The 21,725-nt window shown below is 40.0% G+C and overlaps 1 protein-coding gene across 11 annotated transcripts in view; it reads left to right on the top strand.

The window, feature by feature from the left end:
• The first annotated feature begins 426 nt into the window (after window positions 1-426).
• The window catches only part of MAST2 (microtubule associated serine/threonine kinase 2), a 205,928-nt gene continuing 184,629 nt past the window's right edge, over window positions 427-21,725 (top strand). For all 11 annotated transcript variants that reach the window (XM_046010796.1, XM_046010767.1, XM_046010828.1 and 8 more), the window contains exon 1: window positions 427-932. In XM_046010796.1, coding sequence (XP_045866752.1) covers window positions 741-932 — 192 coding nt within the window. In that variant the 5' untranslated portion in view covers window positions 427-740. The remainder of the gene's footprint in view (window positions 933-21,725) is intronic.

Raw genomic sequence — 21,725 nt, 5'->3', positions numbered from 1 at the left:
ATTTTAACAGGAGAATGAGCTGACCTGCATCCAAAGTGTGATGTGAAAACAGCTCAATAAAAGGGCACACATTAGTATCCCATTCGTTAATTGTGTATTTTGTTTCCTACTTGTTCCTGGTCCCTCTTTCCCTAGATTCCTGAAGACACTAATCAGTTCTAACTCATTTTCAGATCCCTAGCGCTTAGCTTGGCGGGGCAAGCGATTTCATGAATGGATGAATGAATCAATGAGCGCCCTCAGCCGCAGTAGCGGCGCCAAAAGCCCCGCCCCCTTCCGTTCTACTCTCGGAGCTGGGAGGCCACGGGCGGGTCTGCAGCGACCGTTCTTTGGCGCGTGCGCGGGAGGCCGCGCGCGACCGAGGCGGCGGGCGGGCCGCCCGTGCGCTCGCGCGCGCGCGCGCGCGGGACGGGGAGGGCAGGGGCGGGGCAGGGCCAGAGGCGGGCGGGCCCGGCTGGTTGCTGGCTGTAGTGCCGGCGGCGGGTGGCCTGCCGAGCGTGTGCCGGGTGGGAGAAGACGAGGCGGCGGGGATGCTGCCGCCTCTCTAAGGAGCGCCGAGGAGGTCGCGGCGCTTGAGGCCCCAGAAAGCGCGGAGGAGCGGCGAGCTGGGGTCGGTGGCTTCGGGCGCCCGCCCGGCCATGGTGGCCGCGGGCGGTGGTTGGCGCGGCAGCGCTGCGGCCCGGGACCGTACGGGGCTGGGACGGTCGCAGTGCTGACGCCCGCGGGGCCCAGCCACAGATATGAAGCGGAGCCGCTGCCGCGACCGACCGCAGCCGCCGCCGCCGGCCGGCCGCCGGGAGGATGGGGCTCAGCGGGCGGTGGAACTGCCCCAGCCCCAGCCCCAGCCCCTGCCGCCGCGCCGGCGGGCGCCTCCCGGGAGGCAGCTACTGGAGGAGCGGACCGCGCTCTCGGGGCCCGAGGTCAAGGAGCAGGTACGGGGGCCAGACGGCGTCCGGGAGGGAAAGGATGGGGAGCGGGAGCCTGAATGGGAACAGTGGGGGAGGGGATCTCAGGCGGGAAGACTTGGGCCAGGGCATTTGAGGGGTGGGGACTTTGTAGTTCGTGGAGAGAAAAGGAAGGTCTGGAAAGGCAGAAAAATGGGGAGTGGAGAAATGGAAGTCATGGCCTGGGGTTGAATGGGAAATGGGGGAATTGGGGTTTGGAAAAATGGTCCTGTGGACGTTTGTAGTCAGGGATTCTGGATGTGAAGAAGGGACGCTGGAATGTAGCCTGGGAGTAAATGAACTGCAAAGAATAGGCTTACTCAAGGGATTCCGAGGAGTTAGCCAGAGGGGTAAATAGTGTAAAGTAGGGAAAATCAATATGAAATAGTAAATGTTACCCTATTTCCTAGAGGTTGTCTTGACAGTTATAAAAACGATGTCATTTCTAAGCATTCTCCGATTTGGCTATGATTGTATAGTCTGGTAGGAAAGTGTTCAAATCTTGAAGATTTTCTTTGGTAACGATCTATTTCATGAGAACGCACTTATAAATAACACTTGCATATGTGCAATTCCAAATCCAGCGCCGTGAGCCCTGAATTTATATGGATAGGCTCTGTCTTCTGGGAGTTTACCACTGAAAACATCTTCATGGGAAAACAGAGCTAGAAAGCAGTGTAAAAGAATTTATGGAGTTTCTGAATGGACAGGATGTGTTTGTATAATTCATTCATCAAACTTAGGTGTATTTAGAAATAGGGGATAAAGGTCAGTTTTATCAGGGAGAAGTTGCCACCAGTAGCTGTAGGAAGTGGTGAAAGGAGAATGTGTTACTGACCTTGTAGGATTTGCAGAAAAAATATTCTGTAGTAAGAACTGTAGTGACAGCTTTCCTTTTGCAGAGCCCTACTTGAGACCCTAGTAACTTCATCCTTGATGTTTTCAAGACTTTTATTAGACCTACCTCTTTCCCATCACTTAAATAAGTATTTTACATTATGTGTGTGTATATATGTAAATAGATAGATACATATATAGATATACAGGGAGAGAGTGAGCATAAGCAGGGGGAGCAGCAGGCAGAGGGAGAAGCAGGCGCCCCACCAAGCAAGAAGTCCCATGCAGGGTGCAATCCCAGGACCCTGGGATCATGACCTGAGCCGACTGAACCACCAGGGCACCCACCTCTTTGAAACTTTTAAAATGTATTTAAAGCTCTGATCCTTTCCTGACTCAGTTTACTTGATTCAATTGACCTTATTGCATGCTTCGCCAGAGAGTTCAAGGTTACTTGTTTTTCCCTTCTTTTCTATCTCACAGGTATTTTATTTGTTTATTTAGCCAGCCAGCAAGCAAGCTCTCAGCCCAATGTGGGACTTGAACTCCTGACCCCTAGATCAGGAGTCACGTGTTACACCAACTGAGCCAGCCAGGTCCCTCTCTATCTCAAAATTTCTGTCTGACTTCTATGAACTATTTGTCACTGTTGCCCATGTGTTCCTTCTTGGTATTTTCATTTCTTTTGTCATTATGTCCATTATAGTCCTATTTCTCCGACTGCTTCCCATGTGTCTTTTTTGTTTTCTCTTTTCTTCTAAAAGTTTCTTGAGGATATGTCCTCTCTTCTTGGCTCTCTCCTTTATTATACTGTTTTTTGGCAGGTCTACCCTATTCATGGCAAGTACTTAGGATGTGGAACAGGGTCTCTGGTCTTTTATTCATGGCCTTGTGTCACAGAACCTCCTTGTAGAGTGATCTGAGTTTCCAAGTTTGACCTCTTTCCTTAGCTCTACATTTCCACTTTTGTGCTTAATGTTTTCACTATAGACTCAGCCTTTGTGATCTTAATATTGTGACTTTTATAATTTGATAGTGTCCTTGAAAGCCCATAACTTGTAATTATTTGATTTTGAAAAGATAAAGATTTCACATGTGTGTTACGAGGTCAGATGGATTACCTTCATTCAGAGAGTAAGCTTAGCTAATCAATAAATTTCAAATTCTCACAGACGACTTTGTTTTCCTCTTCTCATGACATGGAGTAATGCTTGTTATACTTCATAATATACTGGTATTTAGAAATAAGTTCTGAACAGGATGCTGGACTTGGATCTATGGATCAGTGGCTTGCTATATCCTTAAAACAGAATCCATTATTTCTCCTTTGAAATGTGCTTTTCCCTGTCTTTCCTTTTTCTTGTCATCCAAATTGAAGTTGTATCCATGGTCTTTGACTTCTCCTTTTGCTTGACCTCCTTATCCAGGTTTTTGCTGATTCTACCTTCATGACACCTTTCAAATCTTTATTCTCACAGTCATCACCCTAATTCACCGTTTATAAATTTGTCTTGGTTATTGTAATACCTTAACTGTATTTATTCTGCTTTTAGTTTTAACCTCTAGTTTATTCTGCATTCTAGTAAAAAAAAAAAAAAAGATTATAATTCACTACCTGCCTGAGTTCCTGTAGTAGATAAATATTTGTTAAATGATCACTTCATTTCTTTTCTTTCTTTTCTTTTTTTTTTATTTAATTGAGAGAGAGAGAGAGAGCACACATGCATGAGGTGGGGTGGGAAAGGAGGGGGAGAGGTTAGAGGCGGGCTTCCCACTGAGTGGAGCTTGGGGCTGGATCCTAGGACCCTGTGATTATGACATGGGCTGAAGGCAGACACAACCTACTGAGCCACTCTGGTGCCCCTCATTTCATTTATCTTCAGAAACCTTCATTAGCTTAGTCTCTATAGAATAAACTCTGGAGATCTTGGCATTTAAAGTCTACTTGATACTTACCACTATTTATTAGAAGAATTGAAGTTAGATTCCCCTTCTCTTGGTTCCCAAGACTTGGCTTTATAAATTCTCTGAGGCCCACATTGTTTCATTTACTGTTGTACAACTAAGGCCCACTGTGGTATTTGAAACATAGTTATTAGTCTGAATGATTATTAGAAACATAGATATGTGGTAGTGCTTGAAACAGATACTTGCTCAATGAATATGCTAATTGGCTTTAAGTGTCTCTTAAGAGAAGAAACTCCTCAGAGACTGTCTTATTCATCATTGTGTCCCCTTAGTGTTTTAACTGGTACAGTAATGGGCAGTCAGTAAGTATTTGTTTACTAATGGGTATTTTCGTATACTTATTCTAATTTGTCATCCATCTGAAAAACTCTCTGCTTCTTCCCATTGAAATTCTATTCAAGCTTCCAGGTCTAACTCAAATGCCTCAGAAACTGTTCTTTGAAGTTGTTTTCCATGTGAGGTCCACCTAAGAGGATCCTTGATTGTGCTTAATAAATCTTTAAATCTCCTGAAATTTCAGTTCTCAAATTTCTGTGATTCAGAAGGTGAAAGCTTGGGTTCTATGAGATTAAAGGAAAAAATGATTAGAAGCACATAGTAGATAGGTACTTAATTTAAATACTAATTCTTATCTCACCTTGTTTCTATTTACATTGTTTTGCCCATTACATGGTATATAGTAGTATCTGAATAAAAATATTTGCTCAATGAACAGATGAATGAATCAGTGTTTTAGCACTTTTATACTTCCATATTTTGTATTTCTCATTTTTGTTTTTAAGTTGTAAATGATTAAAGGTAGGAACTATATCATCATTTTTTCTGCCATAATGCATGGTCAATGGCTTTGCTCACAGCAGGTGCTAAGAATTATTTATGACTAGAAAAATGATTCAAATATTTTGAATTTAGGTGATTTGAATAATAATGGTAGTATGATAGAAATAGCCAACTAAAGGAAATGAGACATTTTTGAGGATGAAGGAAGGTGGAATTTAATTTTGGTTCCTAGAATTCCCTCAGCACCATTGAGAAATTTTCAAAATTATTTTCATGGGAAGCAGCACCATCTCTTTCCTCTGTGCTATAATGTTAGTACATTGGCAAAAGCACAGAGAAGAAAGTAGACAGAGGGGAAGCTGCATATTGTGTGTGGGGAACTAAAATCAGTTTGGTATTGTAGGAGCTTCAAGTTTAAAGCATAGGTGGTGAGTTAAGAAACTGAAGGATCCTGGATTGTAGAAGGTCTTTAATATTATGTAAAAGGTTATCCCATAAGTATGGGAGCAGGATGATCTTACTTGTGTTTTAGTTGGATTACTTTGGCGACTGTGTGGGGGATAGAATGTTCAACATGGTGATTGAGACATGGACATTTGAGAATTCTGAGTTTTCAATGTAGAAAGTTTTTTAGCCCTTTTTCCTGTCTTGTCCACAAGTGAAATGGGGAGAGGCCAGCTCCTAAAAACCTGTTAGCTTTGGAAGATTTGATTTCATCAAAGGTAGTCGGGGTAGAGAGCCTGGGATGATTGAAGCTAAAGGCTGGCTTCTTGTTTATTTTCCTTTCTTTGTTCTACTAGATGCCCCTTAGCCTAAAGATCGGCCTAAAGGCTTTCATCCCAGTTAATGATGGTGACCTACAGACATGAGTATCAGAAGCAGCTAAATATTGCAGTCAGTATATTTCCTTCATTGCTGGTTTTAGCTGCCATGACTCTCTGCTAAATTTGTCAACTATAATATAAATAATATATTATTATATTATTAATTTATATTATATTAATATAAAGAAAACTTTATATTTTCTTGATGAAATCCCTATGGTACCTTGGTAATTATTACTTTTCATCAACAGGTGTTAACTGTTTTTCATTAATACACATACTTGGGGTCCCAAAGGGGTTTGAAAACTGAGTTTGTTGGATCAAGGCTTAGCCTTGGTGAAGAAGAAAAAGTCCTTGAGGGAGAATAGAGGCTAGACATTATTGGGAATAAGGGTTTCCACAAAATGCATCATTAGTGAGACATAGTTGACAACCTTTTCTTTTAGTTTTGAACCTCATTTTTAACTCCCAAAGGTTCTTTCCTCATCTCTGTACTACAGCCATGTACACAGTGAATATATAATAAATATTTGATGTAAAAAATTGACATCAACCTGAACCTTCTACTTCAATGTTCATTAGGTATATTTCATCTTTGCCAGTAATTGTCCCACCTCTAAAAATCTTAGTTTTGAGCTAGCTACACTCTGACATTCACATCATCTCTATTTTTCTATTTCACACTTCTTTTACTTTTTTATTTTATTTATTTATAAAAGATTTTATTTATTTGACAGAGAGGCACAGTGAGAGAAGTAACACAAGCAGGGGTAGTGGAAGAGGGAGAAGCAGGCTTCCTGCAGAGCAAGTAGCCCCACGTGGGGCTCCATCCTAGGCCCTAGCTAGGATCGTGACCCGAGCTGAAGGTAGATGCCTAATGACTGAGCCACCGAGGCACCCCTCACACTCCTTTTAGAATTTCCTCTTCAAAAATTGTTCAAGGTCTTTGGAATTTCTAACCATTTTTTTTTTTTTTAACCATCTTTTTATTGTCAGTCACCCAATGCTTGTACTTTCCTCCTTTGTCAACTTAACATTTCATGGACTATCATGATCTTTCCTGTGCGTGTACCTTCAGTTTCTTTGCCATTTTCCCTTTCTGTCATATGTGACTTATCCACAAGTAAATTCCAGCTATCCTTGCACCAACACTGAGACTTGACTAAATTCCAAACATCATTACACCAACTTTACCTATTTTGTACCTGTGTTTAAGTAACTGAATGTGGTTGGAGAAAAAAATGACCATATTGACATCTTAGTTTGTGATCAGGAACCTCAAAGAGTCTGTTAGGACTGCCACTCCTCAGTTCTATGACATTTTCCTAGTCTATTCACTGTTTTTTGTTGTTGTTGTTTTTCTTTAGAGGCGTGGGGAGGGGCAGAGGGGGAGAGAGAGAGAAAGAGAGAGAGAGAGAGAGAGAAAGAGAATCTTAAGAAGGCTCCACACCCAGCACAGAGCTGAATCAATTCTGGGCTGATCTCATAACCCTGAGATCATGACCTGAGCTAAAATCAAGAGTTGGAGGCTTTAATTGGCTGAGCCACCCAGGCACCCCTTCCCTAGTCCTTTTTAAAAGATTTATTTATTTATTTTAGGGACAGAGTGTGAGTAGGGGGAGGGGCAGAGGGAAAGAATCTTCAAACAGACTCCCCACTGAGGAGGGAGCCCCATTTGGGCTCCATCCCACAACCCATGAGATCATGACCTGAGACGAAACCAAGAGTTGGCTGTTTAACCAACTGAGCCTCCCAGGTGCCCTGAGTCCTTTCACTCTTAAATGATAGTTTAATTTTTCTCCACAAACCTCCAACACTCTGTCCTCTTTACTGTCTGTTGATGTCCTTATTTCCTATTTAACTGAGGGGGAAAAATAATCAGAAGAGAACTTCCACAAGCTCCCATTATAAGTTACCCAACCTACCTCGATCTGTACCCACATTTTATGCCTTCTGTCCTATCGCTGTGGATAATCTCTTTCTACTTCTATCAAGGCCAACCTCTACATCAATTAAGAGTTTTATTCTTAAAATTAATCACTAGTTTTGCTTTTCTGTTGCATGTTGTGTATGTTGTTGTCATCAATATACAAACATGGCTATAATACTTTCCATTCTAAAAAAAATATTAATCTTACACTCCTGCTTCTTTCATTCATTCTTTTAAAAAAATTATTTGAGAGAGAGTGCATGCGCACAAGGGTGGGGAGGGGCGGGCCAGAGGGAGAAGGAAAATCAGATTTCTATTGAGCAGGGAGCCTGACATGGGGCTGGATTCCAGACCTTGAGATCATGACCAGAGCTGCAGGCAGAAGCTTAACCCACTGAGCCACCCAGGCGCCCCTTTCATTCATTCTTTGATTCAACAATTTTTTGTCTGTTTTGAATACTCTTGGATTACAGGAGTGGAAAAGGCAGACCACAAACCCTGCTTTCATGAAGTTTCTATTCTAGTAGAGGTAATGTCACACTTGATCTTAGCCAAAAGCTGAGAAGTGATAGTAGAGGGAATATCAGATAATAAAATAAAATATGTTGTATGTTATATGGGGATAAATACTATGAAAAAATAAAGTAGGGAAGGGGGATAAAGAATGATGGAGGATTATGGTTTTATTTAATTTTTGAGAGAGAGAGAGAGAGAGAACACGAGAGAGTGGGGGTGGGGCAGAGGGAAAAGGAGAGAAAGAATCTTAAGCAGGCTCCATGCCCACTGCAGAGCTCAGTGTGGCTCCATCTCATGATCCTGAGATCATGCTTGAGCTGAAATTAGGAGCTGGGTGGTTAGTCCACTGAGCCATTCAGGTGTCCCTGGTTTTAATTTTTTAAAAGATTCATTCATTTATTTGAGAGAGAGAGAGACAGACAATGTGCAAGTGAGTAGGAGGAAGGGCACAGGGATAGAGATAATCCTGAAGCAGACTTCCCATTGAGCATGGAGCCTGACTTGGGGCTCGATCCCAGTACCTTGAGCTCATGACCTGAACTGAAATCAAGAGCTGCTTTTATATTGTGGCTATTGTAAATAACACTGCAGTAAAAATAACGGTGCGTACGTCTTTTCAGATTAGCGTTTTCCGTTTCTTTGGGTAAGTACCCAATAATGGAATGACTGAGTTGTGTTGTATTTCTATTTTTAATTTTTTGAGGAACCTCCATGCTGTTTTCCACAGTGGTTATACCAGTTTACATTCACATTAATAACGCATGAGGGTTCCCTTTTCTCTATATCTTCGCCAAAAATTGTTATTTCTTGGGGCGCCTGGGTGGCTCAGTGGGTTAAAGCCTCTGCCTTCGGCTCAGGTCATGATCCCAGGGTCTTGGGATTGAGCCCCGCATCGGGCTCTCTGCTTAGCGGGGAGCCTGCTTCCTCCTCTCTCTCTCTGCCTGCCTCTCTGCCTACTTGTGATCTCTGTCTGTCAAATAAATAAATAAAATCTTTAAAAAAATAGTTATTTCTTGTCTTTTTTGACACTAGCCATTTGTATTGGTGTAAGGTGATATCTCATCATGGTTTTGATACGCATTTCCCTGATGATTAGTGATGTTGAGCATCTTCTTATGTGTCTGTTGGTCGGTCATCTGTATGTCGAATTTGGAAAAATGCCTATTCAAGTTCTTTGCCCATTTTTTTTTCAAGTAATTGCTATACCCAGTATGGGGCTTGAACTTACAACCCCAAGATCAAGAGTCATACCCTCCATGTATTGAGCCAGCCAAGTGCCCCATCTGACTATTTTTTAATCAGATTGTTTTTTGTTTTTTTTTTGTTTTTGGTTTTGAGTTGTGTTAAGTTCTTTATATAGTTTGGATATTAACCTTTTATCAGGTACATAATTTGCAAATATCCTCTCCTTTAGTAGGTTGCCTTTTTGTTTTGTTGGTGGTTTCCTTTGTTGCACAAAAGCTTTTTATTTTGGTGTAGCCCCAAAAGTTTATTTTTGCCTGTTTCCTTTGCCTGAGGGACCTATCCATAAATATATTACTAAGGCAAATGTCCGAGAGATAACTGCTTATGTTTTCTTTTACAAGTTTTATGATTTCAGGTCTCACAGTTAAGCCTATAAGCCATTTTGAGTTTATTTTTTGTATTGTGTAAGGAAGTGGTCCAGTTTTATTCTTTCACAGGTAGCTGTCTAGTTTTCCCGGCACCATTTATTGAAAATACTGTCTTTTCCCTGTTGTATATTCTTATCTCCTTTGTCTTAGATTAATTGACCATAGAAGCATGGGTTTATTTCTGTTCCATTGATGTATGTGCCACTACCACACTGTTTTGATTACTGTAGTTTTATAGCATACCTTGAAATCCGGCATTGTGATACTTCCAGCTTTGTTCTTCCTTTTTTTTTTTTTAAAGATTTTATTTATTTATTTGACAGAGAGAAATCACAAGAGAGTCAGGCAGAGAGAGAGGAAGGGAAGCAGGCTCTCTGCTGAGCAGAGAGCCCGATGCGGGACTCGATCCCAGGACCCTGAGATCATGACCTGAGCTGAAGGCAGCGGCTTAATCCACTGAGCCACCCAGGCGCCCCTGTTCTTCTTTCTTAAAACTGCATTGATTATTTGAGGTCTTTTGTGATTCTGTATGAATTTGGGGATTATTTGTTTTAGTTCCATGAAAAATGCTGTTGGTATTTTGATACGGATTCCATGGATATTTTAACAATATAAATTCTTCCAGTCCATGCGTGTAATGTATCTTTCCATTTGTTTGTGTTGTCTTCAGTTTCTTTCATCAGAGGCTTATAGTTTTCAGAGTATAGATCTTTCACTTCCTTGGTTAAATATATTTCTAGGTATTTTATTCTTTTTGGAACAACTATAAATGCGATTATTTTCTTAGTTTCTCTTTCTGCTACTTTGTTATTAGTGTATAAAAAATAACAGGTTTCTGAATATGAATTTTGTATCTTTAACTTTACTGCATTCATTTATTAGTTCTCATAGTTTTTTTTGTGGAATCTTTAGAGTTTTCTATATACAGTATCATGTCATTTGCAAATAGTAACAGTTTTACTTCCTTCTTACTGTTTGGATGCCTTTTATTTCTTTTTGTTGTCTGATTGCTACAGGTATTACTTCCAGTACTATGTTAAATAAAAGTGAGGGTGGTCATGTTTATCTTGTTCCTGATCTTAAAGGAAATGCTTTCAGTTTTTTACCATTAAGTATGATGTTCGCTACCGGTTTTTCATAAATGAGCTTTATTATGTTAAGGTATGTTCCCTCTACATTCATTTTGTTGAGGGGTTATGGTTTTAAATAGCATCAGGAAAGACATCCTGTTGGAATGGGATATTTGAGTAAAGACCTGAAGGTTGTAAGAGACAGAGGCATTTAGATAATCTGAGGAAAGGCATACTTGGTAGAGAGAATAGGAAGTACCTTCTGCCAGAAGTATGGCTCCACTTTTAAAATTTGTATTTGAGGAGCAGGAGGAGGCCAGTGTGGCTGGAGTGGAGTGAGTAGTAGATGAGCTCAGAGGGGGTAAGGTGGAGAGAAGTGCTGGATTGTGGAGAGTTTGTAGTTTGTGAAGGGTCTTGTAGGCAGTTGCAAGGATTTCAGCTTTTACATTCAATGAGATGGGAAGCCATTGGAAAGTTTTGAGTAGAAGAATCATGTGAACTAACATTAATTTTAATCCAGTCTGTTTGGCTACAGTACTGGGACTGAATGGGTATGTGGAAACAAAGACCAGTTAGGAGGCTTTTTGCAGTAATTCAGGCAAAAGAGCAAGTGATATGAAATAATTGACCACAAGTAGGAGAGTGCTCCTCCTTATAACTACTTGAAGAGTTGTCTGTATCTTTGCTTTCATTTCCTCTCTCCTCATTCTTTTTTTTTTTTTTTAAGAATTTTTTTATTTGACAGAGAGAGACACAGCGAGCGAGAGAGAGAAAACACAAGCAGAGGGAGTGGGAGAGGGAGAAGCAGGCTTCCTGCTGAGCAGGGAGCCCAATGCGTGGCTCCATCCCAGGACCCTGGGATCATGACCTGAGCCGAAGGCAGAGCCTCAATGACTGAGCCACCCAGGCGCCCCTTTCTCCTCCTTCTTTATTGAACCGACTCCAATAATAATGGAGACAATTGTCTCCAATTGTCTCCATTATTCCACTGAAATGCTTATGTCAAGGGCACCGTGGCTAAACACAGTGGCTAATTTCCATTCTTCATCTCACTCAACCTGTTTGCATTTGACACTGTTGATCACTCTATCATTTGGCTTCTGGGACCTTGCTCTCTTGGTTTTCTTCCTATCTCAGTGGTGCTTGGGAAGGTTCAGTCTGCTTTTACAGTCTGTTCTCCCTTTTGATATGATCTCATCAGATTGTACTGCTTAAAATTCCATCTGTGTGCTGATGATTCCCACATTTATTTATCTAATCATGATCTTTCTTTCTTTCTTTCTTTCATTTATTTGACAGACAGAGATCACAAGTAGGCGGAGAGGCAGGCAGAGAGAGAGGGGGAAGCAGGCTCCCCGCTGAGCAGAGAGCCCAATGTGGGGCTTGATCCCAGGACCCTGAGATCACGACCTGAGCCAAAGGCAGAGGCTTTAACCCTCTGAGCCACCCAGACTCCCCATGACCTTTCTTTTGAGCTCTAGACTCTTAATTTCAGTTGTCTGTGCCTATGTCTGTTTTCATTTGGATAGTCAATAGATCTCAAACTTAATGTGTATAAAACTGAATTCTTGATTTTTTTACTCCCATTCTGTTTCTTTCCAGTCTTTCCCATGTCAATAAATGGCACTACTATTCTCTCATTTACTCAAATCAGAACTTGGAAGTTGTCTTTGATTCTTTTCTTAACTTCATATTCCACATCAGTCCATCAGGTCTGGTTGCTGCTACCTTAAAATTGCATGAGACTTTTCCCCACTAGCTTTGCTGCTACCCTAATCTTAGCCTCTGTTATCATTCATTTGGATTACTGTAAAAGTCTCCTCACTGGTCTGATTATGTTCCTACTTCTCCCCACCCGGTGATATTTTGTATATTTGTATACACAAAGATCGGTATTGTCCTGTTAAAGCTTAAATCAGAGTTTGTCACCCCCTAATTCAAAACCCTGTGATGGTTTTCCATTACAATGGAAAGCTTGCTTTGTCCTATAAGATTCTGCATGATCTGCCTCTTGGCCTTCACTAATTTACTTCCACTCTTCCTCTTGTTCAAGAGGTAGTCATACTGACACTTTGATGGTCTCTGAATATATTAAGCATGCTCCTGCCTGAGGATGTTTTAAAAATTATTATTTGAAGAATTCTACACTTGGTAGTTTTCTTTACCTGAGATGTTCTTTTTCCAGATATATCTGTCTATTGGCTATAGTTCATTCAGGTTTCTGTTCACATATCACCTCCTCAAAGAGCCCTTTCTTGACTAGTCTTTTTAAAGTAACAGTTATTGCCTTTACCTCTTCTTTTTTTTCATTTCTTTTATTTACCTGGTATTGTCAGATATTTGTTGTTTATTATCATTCTTCCACATTAGAATATATGGTTCCTGAGGGCAGGGATTTGTATCTACCACACTGTATCTACTATACTGCTGTATCTCTAGCTTCTAGAATTGTATGTAGAAGATACTCAATAAATATTTCTGAATGAATTTGTAATGATTAAGACTGAGTCATTTTCTGACTTCAAATCCCAGCTTTGTGACCTGAGATAAGTTACTTAAGTTCTCCAAGCCTTAATTGTCCCTTATATATAGCAGATGATATTATTATCTATTTCATAGTGTTTTTGTGAGGATTTATTAAATTAATCCACATAAACACTTATTAAAAGCCTGATATCAAGAAACTATCATCATATATATATATATATTTATATTTTAAGGTTTTATTTATTTATTTGACAGAGAGAGAGAGAGAGAGATCACAAGTAGACAGAGAGGCAGACAGAGAGAGAGGGTGAAGCAGGCTCCCTGCTGAGCAGAGAGCCCGATGCAAGGCTTGATTCCAGGACCCTGAGATGACTGAGCTTCGGCAGAGGCTTAACCCACTGAGCCACCCAGGCACCCCACTATCATCATATTTTTAAGGTTCACGCAGAATGTGTGAATATAGAATTCATATTTTTTTAGTGTTCTCATCTGGTTTTAGAAAGAAATATAATAGAAAAAGATGTGTCTTGACCTTTGATTTGTTGGTTTTATTGAACTATTCTTTCACTTTGTTCAGCTTGAAAAGAAGGCTTTAATTTGTGCGTTTTTCCCTTTGGGAACCTTTTATGAATTTTTTGTTAAGTAACTGGCTTAGGAGATGGTGTAATCTCCCTAGGTTTTGGAATGTAATTAAGAACAAATTCAGGCCAACGTAACCACATTTAAAAATTCTGTGATACCATTTAGGTGTGCTAACTTTAATGTAACAGTACTTCCTAAGGGTGATCCTGAGTAGTAGATGCACAAATTTTTTAACCCTTAATATTTTGGAGATTAAAAAGTCACATAGTTTCTCTGTGTATATTTCAGTAAAGCAGAGGTTATATAGACTTGTCAGGCCTTCTAATTTGCACAACTCTTTCAGGCATGTTTTAAAAAGCAGAGAATAGAAATAGTTGGTATTTTTAAAAAGTCCGTAAGCTATTTCAAACGTGTTTTTTTTATTTTATTTTATTTATTTATTTGACAGAGATCACAAGTAGGCAGAGAGGCAGACAGAGAGAGAGAGGAAGGGAAGCAGGCTCGATGCCAGGATCCTGAGATCATGACCTGAGCCGAAGGCAGAGGCTTAACCCACTGAGCCACCCAGGCGTCCCTGCTTTTTCAAACGTGTTTTGTTCAAGATGGTTTCAAGATGGTTTTGTTCAGGTGACCCAGGAACATCTGAGTCCTGCCTTTGACCAATAAGAGAAGGGGACATTTTATTAGTAGCACTCATGTTAGTAGTCTTTTATATTAAAGAACACTAGTTGCTATAACAGATACACTCAAAAGAATCTAAACTCTACCATTTTCTGCACATCACTTCCAAGGTCATCTGGAGCAGGTAGGGGAATCTCGTGGGAAGCTTTGATGGACCTGGTCTGGAAATGATTAATTACTTCCACCCATCTTGCATTGCCAGAATTCAATCACAGGGCCGTGCCTAACTGCTAAAGGGTTGGGAAATAATCTAGTTGTGCCCAAGAGGAAGGTGGATCATGTTTGGTCAACAAGTAGCTAGTCCCTGCTAAGGCTTCAAACCACAATATAGTCCTCGTCTAGAACTATATAGAAATCCTCTTATTTTGGGTATAGACAGCCTAGGACTATAGTCTCCTTTCATTTCTTGTAGGTCCACAGAGTTTTGGGTAATAACCATTTTGAATTCAAGTAAAGGCCTTTTTCTTTTTTTTCTTTTTTTTTTTTTAGATTTTTATTTATTTATTTGACAGAGATCACAAGTAGACAGAGAGGCAGGCAGAGAGAGAGAGAGGGAAGCAGGCTCCCTGCTGAGCAGAGAGCCCGATGCGGGACTCGATCCCAGGACTCTGAGATCATGACCTGAGCCGAAGGCAGCGGCTTAACCCACTGAGCCACCCAGGCGCCCTAAAGGCCTTTTTCTAAGAATATCTAGGAGATCTGGAAAAGCTTGTTTTCCTCAGCCTCTGGCAGGACTAGTCACTGCCAACCTCTGTACTCCTTCAGTCTTGGTGGCTAGAGAAGGCTGTCCTCAGGCATTTCTCACTTTGTCCGTGAGCCATGGGGAAGAGGGGAAAAAGCCAGAAGAAGCCAAAGAGATGCCGGAGAGAAAAGTGACTGGGTTTCAGCTGTTCTCAGTATAATAGGCTCCTGGAAGGAAGCATGGTCCTAGACAGCCCACCTCCACATATTCTTTGACTTTTTAAGTTACAGTAACATATGCTTAACATAAAATTCGTGACATTTACTACATTAAAATGTTGTGGAACCATTATCACTAAATCCAAAACATAATTTTAAAAGATTTTATTTATTTATTTGAGAGAGAGCATTAGCAGGGGGCAGAGGGAGAGTGACAGGCAGACTCCCTGCTGAGCAGGGAGCCCAACACTGGCTCAATCCTAGGACCCTGGGATCATGACCTGAGGCAAAGGCAGAAGCTTAACTGACTGAACCACCAGGTGCCCCTAATTCCAGCACATTTTCATAACCCCGGAAGGAAATCTATCTATTAAGTTTGTTACTCCCTGTTTCTTCCTCCCCCCAGTCTTTGGCAACCACTAATTCATTTTCTGTTACTGTGGACTCTGGACATTTCATATAAATGGAATCATACAATATGTGCCTTTTTATGTCTCGCTTCTTTCACTCAGCATAATGTTTTTGAGATTTAGCCATACAGTGGCAAGGATCAGTACCTCATTTCTATTTATGGCTGAGTATATTTCATTGTATGGATGTGCCACATTTTGTTTGTCATCAACTGGTGGACATTTGGGTTGTTTCTACCTTTTGGTGATTGAGATGAACTACTAGGAAGCTACTATGAACATTTGTGTATAAGTTTTTGTTTGAATACCTGTTTTCCCAGGTTTTTTTGTGATATAGACAGGAGTGGAATGGTTGGAGCATATAGGAGTTTTATGTTTAAGTTTATGAGAAATTGCCGAACTGTTTTTCATGGTGGCTGTACCATTTTAATATTGCCACCAGCAATGTACAAGGGTTCCAGTTTGGCCATGACTTTCTAACACTTGTTATTTTCACATTCTAATAAAATTTTTAGCCATCTGGGGGTGCCTGGGTGGCTCAGTGGGTGAAAGCCTCTGCCTTCGGCTCAGGTCATGATCCCAGGGTCCTGGGATCGAGCCCCACATCGGGCTCTCTGCTCCGCGGGGAGCCTGCTTCCTCCTCTCTCTCTTTCTGCCTGCTTCTCTGCCTAATTGTGATCTCTGTCTGTCAAATAAATAAATAAAATCTTTAAAAAAAAAAAAGTTTAAATTAAAATTTAAAAAAATTTAAAGATTTTATGTTAAATAATCTCTATACCCAACATAGGCTTAAATTTACAACTCTGAGATCAAGAACCTCACGTTCCACCTTCTGATCCAACCAGGTGCCCTCATTGTGCTTGCGTATGTATATATGTATGTAATTTCAACACCCAATGTGTGGCTCAAACTCATGACTCCAAGATCAAGAATCTCATGCTCTTCTGACTGAGCCAGCCAGGCGCCCCTCGTTGTGCTTTTTGATTTGCATCTCCCTATAGGTCAATGATGTTGAACATCTTTTTGTATGCTTAATCTTTGTTATAGAAATGTTTACTCAGTTCTTTGCCCATTTTTATTTTATTTATTTATTTATATTTTATTTATTTGACAGAGAGAAATCACAACTAGGCAGACAGGCAGGCAGAGAGAGAGAGGAGGAACCAGGCTCCCCGCGGAGCAGAGAGCCCGATGTGGGGCTCGATCCCAGGACCCTGGGATCATGACCTGAGCCGAAGGCAGAGGCTTTAACCCACTGAGCCACCCAGGCGCCCCTTAATTTATTTTTTTATTTGCCCATTTAAAAATTCGTTTGTTTGTTGTTGAGATGTTGAGAGTTCTATATTTATTCCGGATACTAGACTCTTATCAGATATATGATTTGAAGGTATTTTCTCCCCTTTGGCAGACTGTTTTTCACTTTTTAAAAAATGTTTTATTTATTTGAGAGAAAGCAAGAGAGCGAGAGCGTGTGGACGAGTGTGGGTGGAAGGGCAGAAGGAGAGGGAGAAGCAGACTCCCTGCTGAGCAGGGTACCGAACATGGGGCCCAATCCCAGGACCTCCCAGAATCACAACCCAAAATGAAGGCAGACACTTAACCGACTGAGCTAGCGAGGAACCCCTTTTATTTTATTTATTTTTAATTTTACTTTTAAGTCATCTTTCCACTCAATGTGGATCTCAAACTCACAACCCTGAGATCAAGAATTGCATGCTCCACTGACAGAGCCAGCCAGGTGCCCCGTTTCAGATTTTAAAGAAGTAAATAGTTACTGTTAGCATCCCTTCCCTCCTCTAGGAGGAAACCACTATCCTGAAAGTGGTGTGTATTTGATACTACACAAGTGGGGGGAAAAATCCATTACAAAAGATATTTATAAGTAAGATGTAGCAGTATTTGTTTTTAAATTTTATATAAATTATGTGTTACTGTATCTATCCTTTCACTCTTACTTTTTTTCACTCATCATTGTTTTTGAAAATTATGTATATCGTGAATCAACAAACTTTTTCCTTATAGGGCCTGATAATAAATATTTTAGACTTTGTTACACTGTCTCTTTCTTAACTACTCATTCCTTTCGTAGCACGACAGCAGCTATATGATATTAGGTAAATATATAATCGGTAAATAGGTAACTGCACTATGTTCCTATAATATAGACGTTGAAATTGGAATTTTATATAACTTTCAAATTCTTCATATTGAAAATATTTGATGAAATATTGTTCTTTGATTTGTTTTCCAACCATTTACAGATGTAAAAACTACTTTTAACTTTTTTTTTTTTTAGGATTTTATTTATTTATTTGACAGAGAGAGAGATCACAAGTAGGCAGAGGCAGGCAGAGAGAGAGGGGGAAGCAGGCTCCCTCTTCAGTAGAGAGCCCGATGTGGGGCTTGATCCCAGGATCCCAAGATCATGACCTGAGCCCAAGGCAGAGGCTTAACCCACTGAGCCACCCAGGCTGCCCCTACTTTTAACTTCTTGGCTGGACATATACAGGCTATGGTTAGGATTTGGCCTGCCAGCTGAAGTTTGCTAACCTTGATCTATGTTAATATATTTAAATCCGTTTCATTAATTTTTTTTTTAAGATTTTATTTATTTGACAGAGACACAGCGAGAGAGGGAACTCAAGCAGGGGGAGTAAGAGAGGGAGAAGCAAGCTTCCCACCGAGCAGGCATCTGATGTGGGGCTCGATCCTAGGACCCTGGGATCATGACCTGAGCTGAAGGCAAATGCTTAACGACTGAGCCACCCAGGCGCCCCCAGTTTCATTAATTTTTAATTTTTAATGAATAAATGAGTTTACTCATTCTTATAATAATGGACCCTTAGGTCATTTTCATTTTCCCTATTACAGTGCTGCAGTAAATATCCTTGTGCTTATTTCCTTGTGCATATATGTAGGAGTTTTTCTTAGTGGATATTTTTGCCAAATTACTTTCTACAGTGATTGTACCAATTTACACTTTGGCCACTGATGTTTCTCTGTCTTTGCCAACTCTTGGTGTTATCAGGTTATTACTTTTTTGGTAATTTGTTAGGTTTATTTGGCATGTCAGTGTTTTAAATATATTTCCCTAATTGCTAGTGAATTATATAAGTTATTTAGATTTTTCCCTTATATCTATTATTTGGATTTTTTTTGTCTTGTGACTTCCTTATCCACATACTTTCTTTTCTATAGACTGTTTTTTATTTTTCTTATTGATTGTTACAAATTCTTTATTAGTGTCATTTAAATATAACATGGAGGAAAAGCATGCTTTGGACTAAGTTTGAATTCTCCCAGTAGCTTAGTAAGTTTGAATATGAAATAGGATAAGAGTGTCTATTGTGTCGTGTTGTTTTCATTGTTAAATCAAGATTTAGAATTTCTCATTTGTATTGGATCTCACTAAATGTTTGTGTTTTTTATAGTGCTTGTTTTTTGTTACTGCTCTAACTTCATGTGTAGCAGAATATACCCTTACTTTTGTAGCAGGCTACTTGTTTTGTGATTATTTTTCTTCTTTCCTTTTTTCTTTTTAGCCTTTTTATTGTAAAATATAACAAGTACAGAAAAGCATTCAAAACAAATGTATAGCTTAATGAATTATTATGAAATGAGCACCCTTACAACCACTCCACTACCCAAGTTAAGAAAAATGATTTTGGGGGCGCCTGGGTGGCTCAGTCATTAAGTGTCTGCCTTTAGCTCAGGTCATGATCCCAGGGTCTTGGGTTTGAGCCTCTGCTCGGTGGTAAGCCTCCTCCTCCCTCTCCCACTGCCCCTGCTTGTGTTCCCTCTCTCGCTGTGTCTCTGTCAAATAAATAAATAAAATCTTAAAAAAAAAAAAAAAAGATTTTGCCAGCCATTCTAGAAATTCCTCTCCCTGTGTCCAACCTCAATCACAGCCCCACCTTACCTCCAAAAGTAATCACTGTCCTGACTTACAAAGTAATAATTTCCTTGTAAGTTTGCATCTAAAACATTACAATTTAGTCTTGCCCATTTAAAAAATCTAGATATGGTAAAATCTTTTTTAATCTGTTGGTTTCTCTTCCATCTCTTCCTTTTCCTTAAAATTTATATGTTGAAAACCCCCGAGGTGTTTGACATATGGAGTTTCCCACAGTGTAGCTTTGCATACTTAGATGTATTTTAGAATGTTTCTTTGTCCTTTGTATTTCTTGCAGTTTGCAGCTGGATATAGTCTTCATCCGCCTTAGGTTCAATTCCTTTGGCAAGATTATGGATGTTTGTGTGGTCTTTCAACAGGAGGCATGTAATAATAACTGATGTTTGCTCTTTGATTTTAGCAGTTGTTGATGCTCATTGCCAATATTCAGTAGTTGGGAGTTGCAAAATGGTGATGCAATTCTGTCATTTTATTTTCGATCACTATATGGAATAACATTTTAAGGAGATGCTTCCCTTCGTGTATTATTTAGTTCTCAGTGGTATAGTACATCTAAGAAAGACTTGATTCTTTCTTTTAAAATTTTAAGATAGCAAATTGGTTCCCTGTCATCTTCAGAAGGCGACCAGTTAATTAGTTTCTTATTATCAGTGTGGTTATACACTTAAATATATTTGTGTTTCAACCCATATGTAAAGTGTTCTTGTACTAATTGAAGCTCAGATTGTCTTGTTGTCTAGAAAAGAGCATTGTTCATTCCTTAGGCTTTTGGAGCTGATCCTAATAGGATTTTGTTTGTTTGTTGGTTTTGTTTTTTAGGATTTGCATATTTATTTGAGGGGGAGGGGCAGAGGGAGAGGGATAGAAGCAGAATACCCTCTGAGTGCGTAGCCAGACACAGGGCAAGTCTCCATCTCAGGACCCTGCTATTATGTTGGTCGTTGTTTCTACAGCTTTTCAGTGAGTGCAGTTAAGAAATACATAACTATGTTGTCAGTTAACGGTATATTTGCAAAGAACTACAGAGATTTCTTTTTTTTAAACTTAATCTCCTGTATATTACATTAGTATTTCTTCTCCTCTGTACCAAGAATAATATTTCCAAAGATTCAGGGGGTGAAAGAATTGAGTCTTGGGAAATGTCATCAAAAAGATGTGACTGGTTGACCTGTGAGCTGGACCTGGGTTCTGGGAGGTTCCTTACCCCCAACCTTCTGTCCTTAGGAATGGGTTCCTCTTGCCTTTCCTGATCCCACAGGCAGCTCCAAGGACATAGCCTTGAGATAGTGATGTCGTGTTGAAAACACCTGCATGGTACACGTGACCGCACCTAGTTAAAGCCTCTATAAACCAAGATCTGGCGGCCCGGTGTCCGGATCCATTTATCTTGTTGCTCCCAAGACAAGCCTTGTATGTACGTTCCCTTTGCTTAATAACGCTGCCACCTACCAACTTGGAGTTCTCTGTCTCTTTTGCCTCTCCCTGCTCTCTGAGTACAGGGGTCTGTTTCAGATTATACCCGGGAAGCTCCTGAGAGGGTTTTGAACCAGCAATTAGAATATCCAGGAATTATTCATTTACTTTGTCATATATTAAATATGTGTCCCTAATGGCATTACTAATATACTATCACCAATGATGATTAATGAGAACTCTTAAGTTATTTTGAATAAGCTGTTTCTATCTTCCCCTTTCCATTTTGTGGTTGACCTATATCTACCCTTGCAAATTATATAGTCATTATGTACTGTACTCTCCCTTTTAATGTACATTTATTTATTCTACAAATGACTGTATATTTAATGCTAATCACCATAGTAATATCACTTTAGTTATTTTGATTGCATGAATCTTCTTCTCTAGTAGATTCCTTAGGAGGGACTTATTGGAAGAATATTCAGAGTTATTTTATATTGATAACAGTTTGCCTGTGCCTTTTACATTGAAGGTTAGTTATCCTGGATGCAAAAATCCTTGGCTCACATTATCTTTCCTTGAGTGTCTTATAAATGCAACCTTGTTTTTCTTTCATGCGCTTTTTTTTGGATTTTCATTTGTACAATTTGAGCATAGACAGGCATTTAAAGTTTACTATTAGGTCTAATGCTGGGCTTCCTCAGGCATGGTTTCTGTTAATTTATTTTGATTGTTTGAATGGGCCATACTTCTTCATTTCTTTGTATGTCTTGTGCTTTTGTTATTGTTGCTGAAAATGGACATTTGAATGTTGGTAACTCTAAAAATCACCTTCTCCCCTTTCTCTAAGTTTG

Source organism: Meles meles, chromosome 1 (genome assembly GCF_922984935.1).
Source record: "Meles meles chromosome 1, mMelMel3.1 paternal haplotype, whole genome shotgun sequence".
NCBI classification, from domain to species: domain Eukaryota; kingdom Metazoa; phylum Chordata; class Mammalia; order Carnivora; family Mustelidae; genus Meles; species Meles meles.
Note: the sequence above shows the minus strand (reverse complement) of the source record. Positions and strands in the feature narration are given on the sequence as shown.